General features: G+C 29.4%; 2 protein-coding genes across 2 annotated transcripts; both read left to right on the top strand.

The window, feature by feature from the left end:
• The first annotated feature begins 235 nt into the window (after positions 1 to 235).
• LOC132068918 (uncharacterized) lies at positions 236 to 1,581 on the top strand. The gene has a single exon (XM_059462607.1). It carries the CDS (start codon positions 401 to 403, stop codon positions 1,448 to 1,450), a length of 1,050 nt encoding a protein of 349 aa, XP_059318590.1. The 5' UTR covers positions 236 to 400; the 3' UTR covers positions 1,451 to 1,581.
• Positions 1,582 to 3,193: 1,612 nt separating this feature from the next.
• LOC132062312 (uncharacterized) lies at positions 3,194 to 9,121 on the top strand. The gene is made up of 3 exons (XM_059454908.1): positions 3,194 to 3,500; positions 5,052 to 5,164; positions 8,663 to 9,121. The coding sequence occupies exons 1-3, from the start codon at positions 3,194 to 3,196 to the stop codon at positions 9,119 to 9,121; spliced, it is 879 nt and encodes a 292-aa protein (XP_059310891.1).
• Positions 9,122 to 14,180: the final 5,059 nt, after the last annotated feature.

Genomic DNA, 14,180 nt, shown 5'->3' with positions numbered 1-14,180 from the left:
AAAGTTTTCAATCCAATAATTAATAATAAGTGTAAAATAGGTATGAAAACAATAAATTAACTATTGATTTTTTAAATAAACAAATAAAAATAAAAATTTATTTTTAATATACTAAACAAGTAAAATAGACTATGTAATTAAAAGAAAAACTTCTTGCTCCATTATTTTTCTCTGCTACCATTCGGATATTCGCTTTTTAGTTCCTCGATAATATATAGAGTACCTTTATTATTACTTCTGTAAACCTAAATATTCGCACCTTCCAGTTCCTTCACTACCCTTTAAAGTTTAATCTTCCCCCACATATAAACCAAACCTCTATCCTCACTTTCTCAAAACACAGATTCTCTTTGTCGATCTTATCTGATATACTTTCTACATAAAAAATTTGAAGAAAATAATGCAAGCTTATGGTAGAATGAAGAGAGTCACTGACCCATTTGACGACAAAATGAAAGCTCGTATCATTGGTCGTGACCCGCAAGAAAACTGTTACCTCAGTAGCGGAAGCGAACATAGTGCCCACGCCGTTGATGATGATGATGATGATGATGCTTCCTGTAGCTTTTCTAATCTCATTTTTGGTTTTCCTGATGACATGGAGGAGAATGCGTCATCGGAGAGCGATTCAGACTCCGACAATGAAGATGTGTCAGCGTGTAAAGAAATGAATCTTGAACATAAATCAACTCCTAAAACTAGCTCAAGAGGTGAAGATTGTTCAAGTCGTATTAAAGAGATCACCCATCCCTTAAATAAACGATGTGAGACTCTTAACACAATGTACGATTCGACTCATGACGTGATTGAAGATGTGCCAAAACCGATCTTCTATAGCGGCATGGATTTATTCCGGAATTCGGTTTCGACTAAGGTTAAGGATGCATTGAAATTGTTTTCCTTTCTAAAGTCGAATAAACCGATCCTACGGCGAAATGTAATGACATATCTTAGGGGTTTTGGTTATAATGCTGCTATATGCAAGACAAAATGGGAGAGTTCTGGTGGACTTAAGGCAGGAAATTACGAGTTCATTGATGTATTCAGATCAGATAATAATACTCGTTACGTCATTGACCTTGATTTTGCAGCAGAGTTCGAGATAGCAAGGCCTACCAATCATTACGAGCGGTTGCTGAAGTCATTGCCGAATGTTTTTGTAGGTAAAAGCGAAGAGCTAAAGTGTATATTGAAGGTAATGAGTGACGGTGCTAGGCTATCCTTGAGAAGCAAAGAGTTACTTATTCCTCCTTGGAGAAAAAATCGGTTCATGCAAAACAAGTGGTTAGGTGCTTACAAACGGACAATTAACATTTTGCCGTCTGTTAACGACTCATCGGCTTTGTTGTTGCCGTTGAAGCAGACTAACGTCGTTAAGTGCCGCTCCGTTGGGTTTAATGCTGCTGTTAACGGCCGTTTAGTGTTTCCTGCGGCACCTCGTACTAGGTGATAGTGACATGTGGAAATTAGTCAATTCACTTATCAATAGTTTGAGTTCAAATATTAATCTTTTCGTTCCAATGTAAGTATTTTATTTTTTTCCTTTAGTCTTTATATGAGTATCTTTTTTATATTTAGTAAGTTTTTCTAATTTTAATATTTTATGTGACAAGTTTAAAATCATAAAATTTAAAAAATTACACACATATTTAGTTAATCACGAGATTTAAAAGCTCTGATGCAGGTTTTTAGATTCCGTACACCTAAATTGAAACCGAGGAAGCCGGTTTTATTAATATGATGAAAATTGTCCATTTATAATCACGAAGAAAAGGATAATATGATGAGCGCTGCTTTTATCCGCATTAGGTACGCGGAAAAGTCACATCGTGTACACATCATATTAAGATAAAAGCTTCACGTGCTAACAGCCCGATTGGACAACCTTTTGATCAGAGAGGAGGATCTTTGAAATGCCAATCAAATGGGCCCAATATTGTCAGTGACAACTTATAAATAGCACATGGAGTCCGCAAATTAAATAATTTCAAAAGTGAGATTTTTATCCAAAATAACTACAAAAAAAGTGATAAAAGTATCTTTTCCATACAAAATTAGTGCGCAAAAGAACATCTTTTATGCTTGTAAAATCTAGTTTTATTTTCCCATACTTTATATAATTTTAAAGTTTTGAAATTTCATTTTTTTTTCGTATTTTGACTTAATATGTCTCAAAACTTCGAAATATCAATATTTTATATAGAACATGATATCTTTTTTTGCAAACAATAATGTACGCTCAATATATCAAGTATATCTAAACGTTTGGATCGTCGTTTTAGGAGTTGTAAAGTGCCCCGAAGTAAGTTTTGTTTGAAAATTTGTTATCTTTAGATTTAAATGTTTTATTTTATAAGGATTTGATTTAAGTGTTTTATTATTTAGTCAAGGCATTACATTATTAAGGATATTTTTTTCGATTTTTTTTTTTTTTTTTTTGCCGTTCATAATTCAAGACAATTCGAATACATCAAGAAGAATTAAAATACATTGATAATTCACTGCAATTCAAATACATCAAGAAGGATTAAAATACATTCATAATTCAAGACAATCTTCAACTACGAGAGGCTCTTCCACCTTGAGAGGCTCTTCCGCTACGAGAGGTACTTGCACCACCACGGATCCGTTGGTTACACAAACGCTTATCATGGTCAAACTCCTTACACGTCGAACACCTTCGAGAGTATGTCTTATCCGGAACATCCATTTGATTGGGAATCCGAGTTCGTGCGTTAACATGCATTTCACAGATATACTCCTTGTTAGCAATCATTGAAAATGACTCGTTTGGCCAATAAAATTTATCACTAAGTGGGTAGAAACCTCCGGCATATGCTTTAAGATCACTTTCGACGTTGTATTCGGATGCCACATAAGTGGATACCGTTTTAAATGTTTTAAAACACTTGATTTAAAAGGATTTGATTTACGGCATGTGTTCTTAATCCATTATTTTTCTCTGCTGCCATTCGGATACTCGCTTTTTACTTCCTCGATAGTATATAGGGTACCTTTATGATTATTTCTGTAAACCTAAATATTCGCACCTTCTAGTTCCTTCACTACCCTTTAAAGTTTTAATCTTCCCCGACATACAAACCAAACCTCTATCCTCACTTTCTCAAAGAACAGATTCTCTTTGTAAATCTTATCTAATTTAGTTTGTTCTTAAAAAAATCGAAAAACAATTATGCAAGCTTATGGTAGAATGAAGAGAGTCACTGACCCATTTGACGACAAAATGAAAGCTTGGATCATTGGACGTGACCCGCAAGAAACCTGTTACCTCAGTAGCGGAAGCGAACATAGTGCCTACGCCGTTGATGATGATGATGATGATGCTTCCTGTGGCTTTTCTAATCTCATTTTTGGTTTTCCTGATGACGTGGCGGAGAATGCGTTATCGGAGAGCGATTCAAACTCCGACGATGAAGATGTGTCAGCGTGTAAAGAAATGAATCTTGAGCATAACACAACCTCTAAAGCTAACTCAAGAGGTGAAGATTGTTCAAGTCGTATTAAAGAGACCACCCATCCCTTAAATAAACGATGTGGGACTCTTAACACAATGCACGATTCGACTGACGTGATTGAAGATGTGCCAAAACTGATCTTCTATAGCGACCTGGATTTATTTCGAATTTCGTTGTCGACTAAGGTTACCAAGGCATTGGAATTGTTTTCCTTTCTAAAGTCGAATAAACACTACAACATTGTGTATCTATAGCTACGAAGTACGTTGTAGCTAATTATGAAAATTTTCGTGGCTAAACACTTTAGCCACAACTTTTTGCCGTAGCATTCGTAGCAAAATGTAGCGTAGCTAAAAGTTAGCTACAAACTTTACAAGGTCCGTGGACTAATACTTATTGCTACAGTTTTTTTGTGTTGTAGCGTAATGGTAAAAAACTTTTGCCATGAAAAATATATCTTATAGTAAGTGATTTTATTCTTTTGCCACGACAAATAAAATTTATAGCTATCTTCATATTGTAGCCACAAGGTATTGTGTTGTAGCAAAATATTTAATTTATTTGCCACGCAAAATCAAAATTTGTGGCTATTTTACATTCTAGTCTCGTGGCAATAGTATCCATATTTAGTTACAAATCAAGAAATTCATAGCTATGATTTGAAGTATTTGCCACAAACATTTTTATATTGTAGCTAAAAATATATACCTTTAGCCATGAAATATATAAAATTATAGCTAAAATGTTTCTTCATTTGCTACGAAAGGTGAAATTTTATAGGGCAATTATAAATTTAGCTACACACTCTACAATTCCATTATTACTACAAATTAAAGAATTTTCCACAATCTTTGTTAGTAACAAGAATTTTATAAAAAGAATTCTTTTTTTTTTTTAATTCTAAAACACTTTCAAGTTGTAATAGTACTTGATCCAAAAAAAAGAAGTTAAATAATAATTGTATTTTTCTATTTCAACATAGTCACAATACACAATTTTTGTGACACCATCTTGTTTGAGTCCAAAGCCGTTTTAGCTTGATCAACATCTTGTCTTAGTTTGTCACTTATATGCTCTCATTCCACAATACTTAATGATAAATTATTTTAGCACTTAGAAGCGAGAAACAATTAAGTATATGTGTGTGTACATAGAAATTCAAGCGAAAAAGAAAGTCTTAGATAATTCTATTACCAAAAAATTTAACAGAGTAAAAAAAAGAAAAAATGCAAAGCAAAAAAAAAAATGTATACAAACACTCGTAGACTTTTTAACTTAAAAAAAGATCTTCTCCCTAATATTGTATAGTCTCTTTGTTGTTGCAATCGACGAACTACGGCTCCCAAAGATTATTACAACTTTAAAATCTTCAAAATCTCACTCACTACCAATAAAAAATAAGGCACGATATTAATAAAATTGTTGGAATAAGACTGAACTCAAAAACTTGAGTCAAATAGGTGTGAGCGAAGATTCAAAAATCTTAAAATATAAGGATATGAGCATACTTTGAATATAAAAGCGATGGATTCTCTCTTGCTTTCTTTTTATCTTTTTTCATTGTTCACTTTTCAGGACTTAAACCCATACATTCTCACGGACTAGTGGCCGTTGGGCGATCTAGGGCTTCAATTGATTTGCTTTTATCAACCCAATTGTTGAAGAAGGGTATGAGAAAGTGGGGAAGGGTATGCGGCTGGGGGGGATTTAGGTTTGAGAATTTGGGCTTTAATTTGTGTTTCCTTTACCTTTCTTATTGCAAAGTAACGGAAGTAGGTAATAAAGAAAATTACCTAATGCAAAGTACTCCTAATTATGAATATATACTTTACTTTAAGTAAACGGAAAGAGTCAACTATTCATATGGAATAAATATTATTCTAATATATGTATTCCTTTAAAATTGTTTATAGTCCGATATTCAAATTTAATTAAATATAATTACAAGTGTATCTAAATTGTATTTGAAACTTAAAAAGAATTATTTAATATGAATTATGATATACTAGTTAGTTTTCTTGTAAACTCATAAATTAAGCATATTAAATTATTTACTATTTTGAAATAAATTCTAATAATATCAAAAAAGTGTTATAAAATATCAAATTTTCATTTGTTAGATTCGGTGTATAATTTAATGTATGAATATTAATAAAATAGTACATGACCATTACAATGTAATTGGTAGAAAACTATAGTTGTTATTAATTAGATACATTCAAACCTCTCTATAATGGCAGTGTTTGTCTTTTATGGTTGCTATAGTGAAGAGTATGTATACCGACATTTGATATTTAGATCTCATTTAAACCAAAAGCACACAAAAAATTATTTTTCTATATTTTTTATGTTATAAATGTAAACAAAATGCTTGTTAATTTTAAAATCTCAATTGATTTTCATATTTCATTAATTAAAAATTGAAAAGACTAATAAATTACTAATAAATCCATGACTAGTTGTACTATACCAATAAAAAATTAAAATCTAAGAAACATGTGCATTTAAAATTAGTTGAAAATTTAAACATTTCAAGTTTAATGTAAGAATTCTACAATTGTAGGTTGTTTCTTAAATTTCGCGTGATAATCTAACACTTGAAGTGATTTTAAAATTTTGTAAGACTAAACCGTTGAGAAATATAATTTTTTTCCTTTTAGATATTCATACTTGAAATTTACTATGTGCATAACATCAATGATGATTATCATGAATATTTAAATATGTTATTTTTACACATAATATATTTCTTACAAAATATTATTACGCAATATTTGAGTATGGCTATTATAGAGAGATGATTTTATAACGAGTGTACTGCTATAATGAATGTCGTTTATAGGTAGAATGTTGTTATAGAGAAGTAAAATATAACATGAAAAATCGATTCCAGAGAAAATCAGGCCGTTGTAGTGAAATATTATGATAATGAATGACAATTATATAAAGATTTGATCGTATAATTTTCTTAACAGTATAAAAATTTAATTGGAACTTACATATGATACTTATTTAATGAGAATTATAATACAATTAGTTTTCCTATGGACTTTGATATCAACCATATTAAATTATTAATTTGTGTTTCCTTTACATATTATTATATGTATATTTTTTAAGCTTTCTTTTACTTCTTTATATGCAAATTCTATAATGAAACTATCATATATGACAAAGAAAATTACCCAGTGAAAATAATGATAAATATTATAGACTTTACTCTAAGTAAATGGAAAACTCAACTATATATATGACATATATATTATTCTAAAATTTGAATTCCTTTATAGCTTTTTTCGTCCTTTATGAAATAGTTGCTTTTGTTATATACTCCTATTTTAATTCTATTAAATTCTTAATTTATAGTGTTTAGTTATATTTATGATAATTATTGAAATAGCATTAGATCATAGCATGAATAACTTTTATACTAATTTAAAATGAATATATTACCGATCAATGTAGATAAATACATGCAAATAGTTAAGTCGTTAGAGATTCAAATTTAATTAAATATAACTCCAAGTTTATCTATTTTGTATTTGAAACTTACAATCATTAATTTATTTAATATGAATTATGATATACTAGTTAGTTTTTTATACACTCATATATTAACCATATTAAATTATTTACGTTTTTGTAAATAAATCTTAATAATATTTAAAAGTGTTATAAACTATCAAATAATAGTCACAAGAAATACAAGATTATTCATTACATAAATCATATTAAATTTTCATTTGTTAGATTCACTATATAATTTAATTTAGGATAATTAATAAGATAGTGCATGACCATTATAGTGTAATTGGTAAACCATTATTGTTACAATTAGATTTAATTTATTGATTTTCAAAATTATAATTGGACTAACAACTACTATTTATTTAATAAGACTTATAATATAATTTGTTTTACTATTACTTGGATATCAACCGTATTATTTTAAAATATTATTCTAAAATATGAATTCCTTTGTAGCTTTTTTCGTCCTCTATGATATTGTTGATTTTGTTATATACTCCCTATTTTAAAATTTATGGTTATCTATGATATTTTATTATCATCGACACTCTAAATTTGTAATTATTCATTTTGTCATGACAATTAATTGTAATTATTAAGCACACTATTTTTCACTTTTATTCTCAAATATAATTTGAAGAAAAAAGATTAGCTACGGAAATTTTAGCACAACAATGACCACCGTGGTTATATAATTTCTTGATGACAAACTATTGTAGCTATTAGTAGACTATTGCCACGGATGTTAGTACTCGAAAAAAATATTTATTTAGCTACAATAGTTTGTTTAAAATAACTTTTTGTGGCTAAAGGTTACTATTGCTACAATAAATTTCAACTTGTGGCAAAAAACCAATGATTAGCTACGAAATTTTATTATAGCAAAAACTTTGTAGCTATAAAATTTAACTATTGTCACGCTTGTTTATAACTTGAAGCAAAAACAATTATTTAGCTACGACATATAGTTTCAAATAATTTATTGTGGCTAAAAGGTTACTATTACTACACTAACTTCTATTGCATGGCAAAAACTTATGATTCAGCTACAAAACTTTATTGTAGCAATAATGTTGTAGCAATTTAGGTAATTATTGCCACGATTGTTAGCAATTATAGCAAAAAAGAGGAATTAGCTTTGTCAATTTGATTTTCGTGGCTAAGAAATTTTACAAATTTGTAGATAGCCATGAAATTTAAATTTTTGTGGCTATTACTAGGTATTAGCCACGATTTTTGAATTCATGGCTAAACTTTCGTAAAGTATATGCCTTATGTTGTAGTGAAACCGATCCTACGGCGAAATGTAATGACATATTTTATAGTCTGTTTGCCAGACTTCTAAAATCAGCTTATTTTAAAAAGTACTTTTTAGAAAAGCATTTTAGCGAAAAAAAGCAAATTAATTAAAAAACACTTTTGAGCAACAATTAGTGTTTGAAAACTTTTAAAAAGTCTTTATTTGTATTTTTTCTCAAAAGTACTTTTCAAAAAGTGCTTTTGGGCGAAAAACTTTTTTTTGCTAAAAAGCTGGCACTACTTTCCAAAAGACTTATTTTCTACTTTCAAAACTTGGCCGAAACACTCATTTTTTTTTCAAATAAATACTTATTGAAAAAATAAGTACTTTTGGGAGAAAAATAAGCTTGATCAAACAGGCTATTAGGGGTTTTGGTTATAATACTGCTATATGCAAGACAAAATGGGAGAGTTCTGGTGGACTTAAGGCAGGAAATTACGAGTTCATTGATGTAATCCGATCGGATAATAATACTCGTTACATCATTGACCTTGATTTTGCAGCAGAGTTCGAGATAGCAAGGCCTACCAATCATTACGAGCAGTTGTTGAAGTCATTGCCGAATGTTTTTGTAGGTAAAAGCGAAGAGTTAAAGTGTATATTGAAGGTAATGAGTGACGGTGCTAGGCTATCCTTGAGAAACAAAGAGTTACTTATTCCTCCTTGGAGAAAAAATCGGTTCATGCAAAACAAGTGGTTAGGTGCTTACAAACGGACAATTAACATTTTGCCGTCTGTTAACGATTCATCGGCTTTGTTGGTGCAGTTGAAGCAGATTAACGTCGAGGCGTTTAATGCTGCCGTAACGACCGTTTAGTGTTTCCTGCGGCAATTCGTACTAGGTGATAGTGACATGTGGAAATTAGTCAATTCACTTATCAATAGATATTCGAAGAAAAGTTTTATTATGTGTGAGATATGCCATGAAATATTTGTGTGAGGGGTTCATTAAGTGACAAGTGGACTGTGGGCCTCTTCTCTACTTTAAGGCTAAGAAGAGAGAGAAATATAAAAGTGACATTGTCCCAGCAGATTTGTGTTAAATAAAAATATATTAAATTGGAGGGTCCACTTACTCTTTAATGCTCGTTCATTTTCTTATTTGAAAATTTGGCAACAGAATGTGATTGTACAAATACAATTTATTTGAAGAGAAAAAAAAAGAAGAAATAAGTTCATAGATTTATACATTTAGAAGAGAGTTTCTTGTAACTTTACTTGACTTTTGGGTATCTCTTTGAGAGTGCACTGATCAGCAATGGTATATTTTTCTTTGGGTGAAATTTACTTTACTTGATTTAGATGTGATCTGCAAAGATCCCAAATAAAAGGATGGAAAATGGTGAAAAGTTCCCACCATTTCTATTGTATGCAGTGTTTTCTTTTCATTTGGTTTCATTTGTGATTTGTAAAAGTAGAGAAGGGGCCCACAAATAGCACCAATAATGTTTCATGACCACAAGAAAAAAAGAAAAAAATAGCACCAAGGAGTAAGGATGAAAGGGTTAATAGAAATGGGACCCACACACTATTATTTTTCAATAAAAAATTACTCTCACTTGCCAAGTCATATTTGTGCCTCACCCACCATAAAACTTTTCGATATTCTAATAGTATTTCCTCTATTTTTTTCCTTTTTTTTTATATAAAATATTAGCTGGGTGGATATTTGATTATTTTTATTTTATGTCTAAGTTATAATTTCTCTCCATTAAATATTTATTTATTTATGTGTTATTTTTATTAATTATAAAATTATACTAAGAGTAAAATTAATAAATAATAATTAATTATATATTGAACTTCTAAACGATAAATAATTTGAAATAATTATTTTTTAATAACCACGATAAATATTTTGGGGCTTATTACTAGTAATTTGAAGAAAATTGTCCTTTTATACCATGAAGAAAAGGATAATATGATGACGGATGAGAGAGATACTTTTATCAACACTAGTCAACTTATCCGAGCTTTGCGTGGTTAGAGATTAAAAAAATCCCGAAATAGTTTTCTTTTAAATTAATCTAGATATAAAAGAAATTTTTTTAATACTCCCAAAAACTCACACACACACACACACACACACATATGAACAATCTCCACAAATAAATATATAAAAACCAGAAAAATATATCTAAATAAAAGCCTCCCACTTTTGGTAGTTTTAATTTGATTGCGACATCAATTTATGTGTAGCTTATATTAGAAATTGGAAAAGTCTTACTTAACTTTTCCTCTTGCACTATAGTTATTCTAATACACCTACTTACTTTTCCTATTCCACCATAAAATTTACAGAATTTATTATTATATCGGATTATTATTTACCATTAGTAATTATAAATATCATTTACTATAAGTAATTAATAATCCTATTTTTTATGAACATTATTTTTTGTATGTGCCTTATTTTAAAGAACTCAAAAGTCTTTAAACATAGCTATCCGTATTCTTCTTTTCGCTATAATATTATTTATTAGATGCTAAAAAATCATTTTTGATCTTTTATGGCATCAAACGTTTTTCATTCTCCCAAAATTTCTTATTGATTACGTATTTTAAACTTTCTAAGCTCAAACAAAAATGTTTCTTACTTCTTTGCAACGAAGGAGAACAATTTTGTTTCACTTTTAAAAAAAAAAAAAATTAAATAAATTCAACATGTAGAGAAGCACCTCTAAGTCTTAATATTCAATTGGGAAGCAACTTTTAAGTCTGAAGCAATATATGGTTTAGCTACTTCAAAACATATTCATATCTCTAAATGGTGAATTGGTATTTATCTAATAATTATTTTTACTATAAAATCTCCATTGCATTCGATATCTGAGAAACTAAATAGGTGCATGAACTTATAGCTTCAAATCGAACAATCTTTATTAATTAATGAAATGGAATATAGTTTAAATAGCATATATCTTGTTTCCGTTTGACTTATATCTTGGATAATTTTTTGTCTTCCATCAGATATGCTTCTTCAACATTTACCCAAAAAAATTCACAGTATAATTAGAAATTAAAAAAAAAAAAAAAACCATTAAAATCAAAGAACTTCGCGTAAGATTTGACATTTGTTAGGTCGAAGTTCATGTGAGAAAAAAGTGTCTTACTCAAGAATAAGTGATTTTAGACCGAATCAAATTGAGTCATTTTCTGAGTATGATCTTTTCTCTCAAGATTAATCATAAATTTATACATCAATTTCTCGGAGGTTATGGACATGAAATTAAAGGAATTGAGAGTTATGAATATCATTAAGAATAAAAATTACGGAGATAAAGGTGTGAGTTATGAACTCTATAAGATAAAATAAACGGAAAGATTAGGATGAAAATTAAAAAAATATGAGAAAAAAGATAAATAATTTTTCTACTCTATCAGACATGCCACCTCACTTTTCTTATGACCACATCACGCGAGTTGTGAACTTCAAAACTGAAAAGATGTCATCGCGAATATACTCATACTTACGCCTAAAATAAAAAGCATGAAATCTACTTACACAAAGGAGCAGTCACAAATTATTAACATTTCCGATGATTTTTTTTTCATTACTAATGTAATTTAAATGATGTAATTCACTGAACGTTTTTTTCCCACATTATACCAACTCTAAATAGCTATTTGTGTTATTCACCCATTCAATTCTTTGTCATTCTTATCAAAGAGCTTAATTTCTAGTTTTTCATATGGAAAGAAGAAACGAAGTTAAAAGTACAACTTAGGAAAAAAATATTGCGTAAATTCTGCATTTTTTCTTCCTATGATTTCTGTTGGTCAACAACCAAAAAAGTGCTCTATACTTCTTTACTACTCCTATAGAGAAGGTGGAAAAAAGATGAAAACGTAAAAAAAATCAAACTCAATCCATTAATTCCGTAGGTAAATGATGCGTGAATTTTTCATCCTTCTTCCTTCTTGCCTTCATATTTCGTTTCCTTGAATCTGGCAGTAAGTTTTTGAATACTATTTAATATCCCAGTCACAATTTGAACCATATCACCCAATACTAATATGTTCCGAATATTATTAGTGCTATCGCTCCTTCTTTCTTTTTTCTTTCCTCCCTATCTTCTTCCTCACACCACCATAAGCAATTAAGCATTATATAGAAGAGATCAATAGTTCTGAATATTTGGGCGTGGTGCCATTTTTTTTTATAGGGGAATTTGTTTGATTGGCTTAATCCTTGTTGAATGACTCATATAGTAGCCGATGACATTTCGTTTTTTCCCAATTAAATTATGGATCATTTACATTCTAATGAATATCACATTTATTATATATTGAATTTAATCAAATAAGTATCACATTCATCCACGTTCTTTATCCATTTAATTCATTTAGCAAGGCAAAAAAAAAAAATAGTAGGTTGACTAATGACTTTTGGGCTTACTAAGGGAAGATAAATGGGTTGTTCTTATTTTTCCATTGGTTAACAAAGTTAAAGAGAAGACTTTTAGTTTTTTAAAAACATAGCACGTTTATTATAATTAAATGAGAAGGTCATAAAGATCACCATTGGTTATTGCTACGTGGGCTAATTAAGTGACATATTTATTTTGTGAGGATTTTTTAATCTATTTAGTTAGTAGATTATGTACAAAAATAATTAAAAAAGTAAAAAAAAAAAGATAAATATATAATGCTAAATAAAGTAAGATTACATCACCTTATATATATATATATATACACACACAATAGAATAGGAATATATATATATACACATAATAGAATAGGAAAAGATCGAGGAATAGTTAATGGATGCTCTATATTTATGTTGTGCTGCTACGTGGGCTGCTCAGACAAACATTAATTTGGGTGTTATTGCAATTTGTTATGTGGCTAAATTAGTATTACTAATGGAGCAATTAAGAGGTATAAATTATGGAGATGATTTTTTAAAATAAAATAAATAAAAGAAATGAGTGAAAAAGTAAAAAAAAGGAGAAAAAAGATAAATACCAATGAAGATCATAGAGAGATGCCACATAGAATTATTTATGCCTAATTTTATATTATATATAAATTAGGTACGCTGAAAAGTCACATCGTGTACACATGTCTACCTAAAAGTTTCACGTGCTAATAGCCCAACTGGAGTTTGGAGAACCTTAGCTTTTTATCAAAGAGTAGGAATATTGAAATGTCAATAAAATGGTCCCAATATTTTATTATTAAAAACTTAAAAATAGTACATGTGCAGTTTCATTTTAAAACGATGCTACAGTTTCATATGATTACTTCTCAAATAAATGGTGAAATTTAATAATTTACTTTTAAAAAATTTATTTTTGAAATAAACGACATGTTGCATTATTAGTTTAAAATGTGCAGTTTTCTTTATTTTTCTGTGTATGTTAAATACTTCTATTGTAACAAGGGGAAAAAGGGGGTTAAATATAGAATTTATAAAAGTAAAAATTCCTTACAAAAAATTATTTAGTAATAAAGAACTATAAAATAAATAGGACAAAGTGTATGAAGGCTTTGGCATTGTTACTATCCACAAACCAACCATAGGTAGGCGGCAAATGCACATTGTGTGTACATAGACTATTTGTCTATAGCTAAAAGCTTCACGTGCTCAGAGATCACAGCTATTGATGGTGAACCATTGGATTGAAGATTAGGATGTTTGAGATGGCAATCCAATGGTCAGTGAATTTTGTGACACCACATATTTATTTAATAATAACTTTAATTAACTTATATAGAAGCATGAGTTTGGAGGTTGTATCAACGTTCACCCTCCTACTCATATTTAAAAAATAAATAAAAATGGACTCCATATTAAACAATTAAGCAATATTAAAAAAAAAAACATGGATCCCGTATTAAAAAATCAAGCAATATCCATGGATCCCGTATTC

This window comes from Lycium ferocissimum, chromosome 1, assembly GCF_029784015.1.
Source record: "Lycium ferocissimum isolate CSIRO_LF1 chromosome 1, AGI_CSIRO_Lferr_CH_V1, whole genome shotgun sequence".
Taxonomy (NCBI): domain Eukaryota; kingdom Viridiplantae; phylum Streptophyta; class Magnoliopsida; order Solanales; family Solanaceae; genus Lycium; species Lycium ferocissimum.
This window is presented reverse-complemented; position numbering and strand designations above follow the sequence as displayed.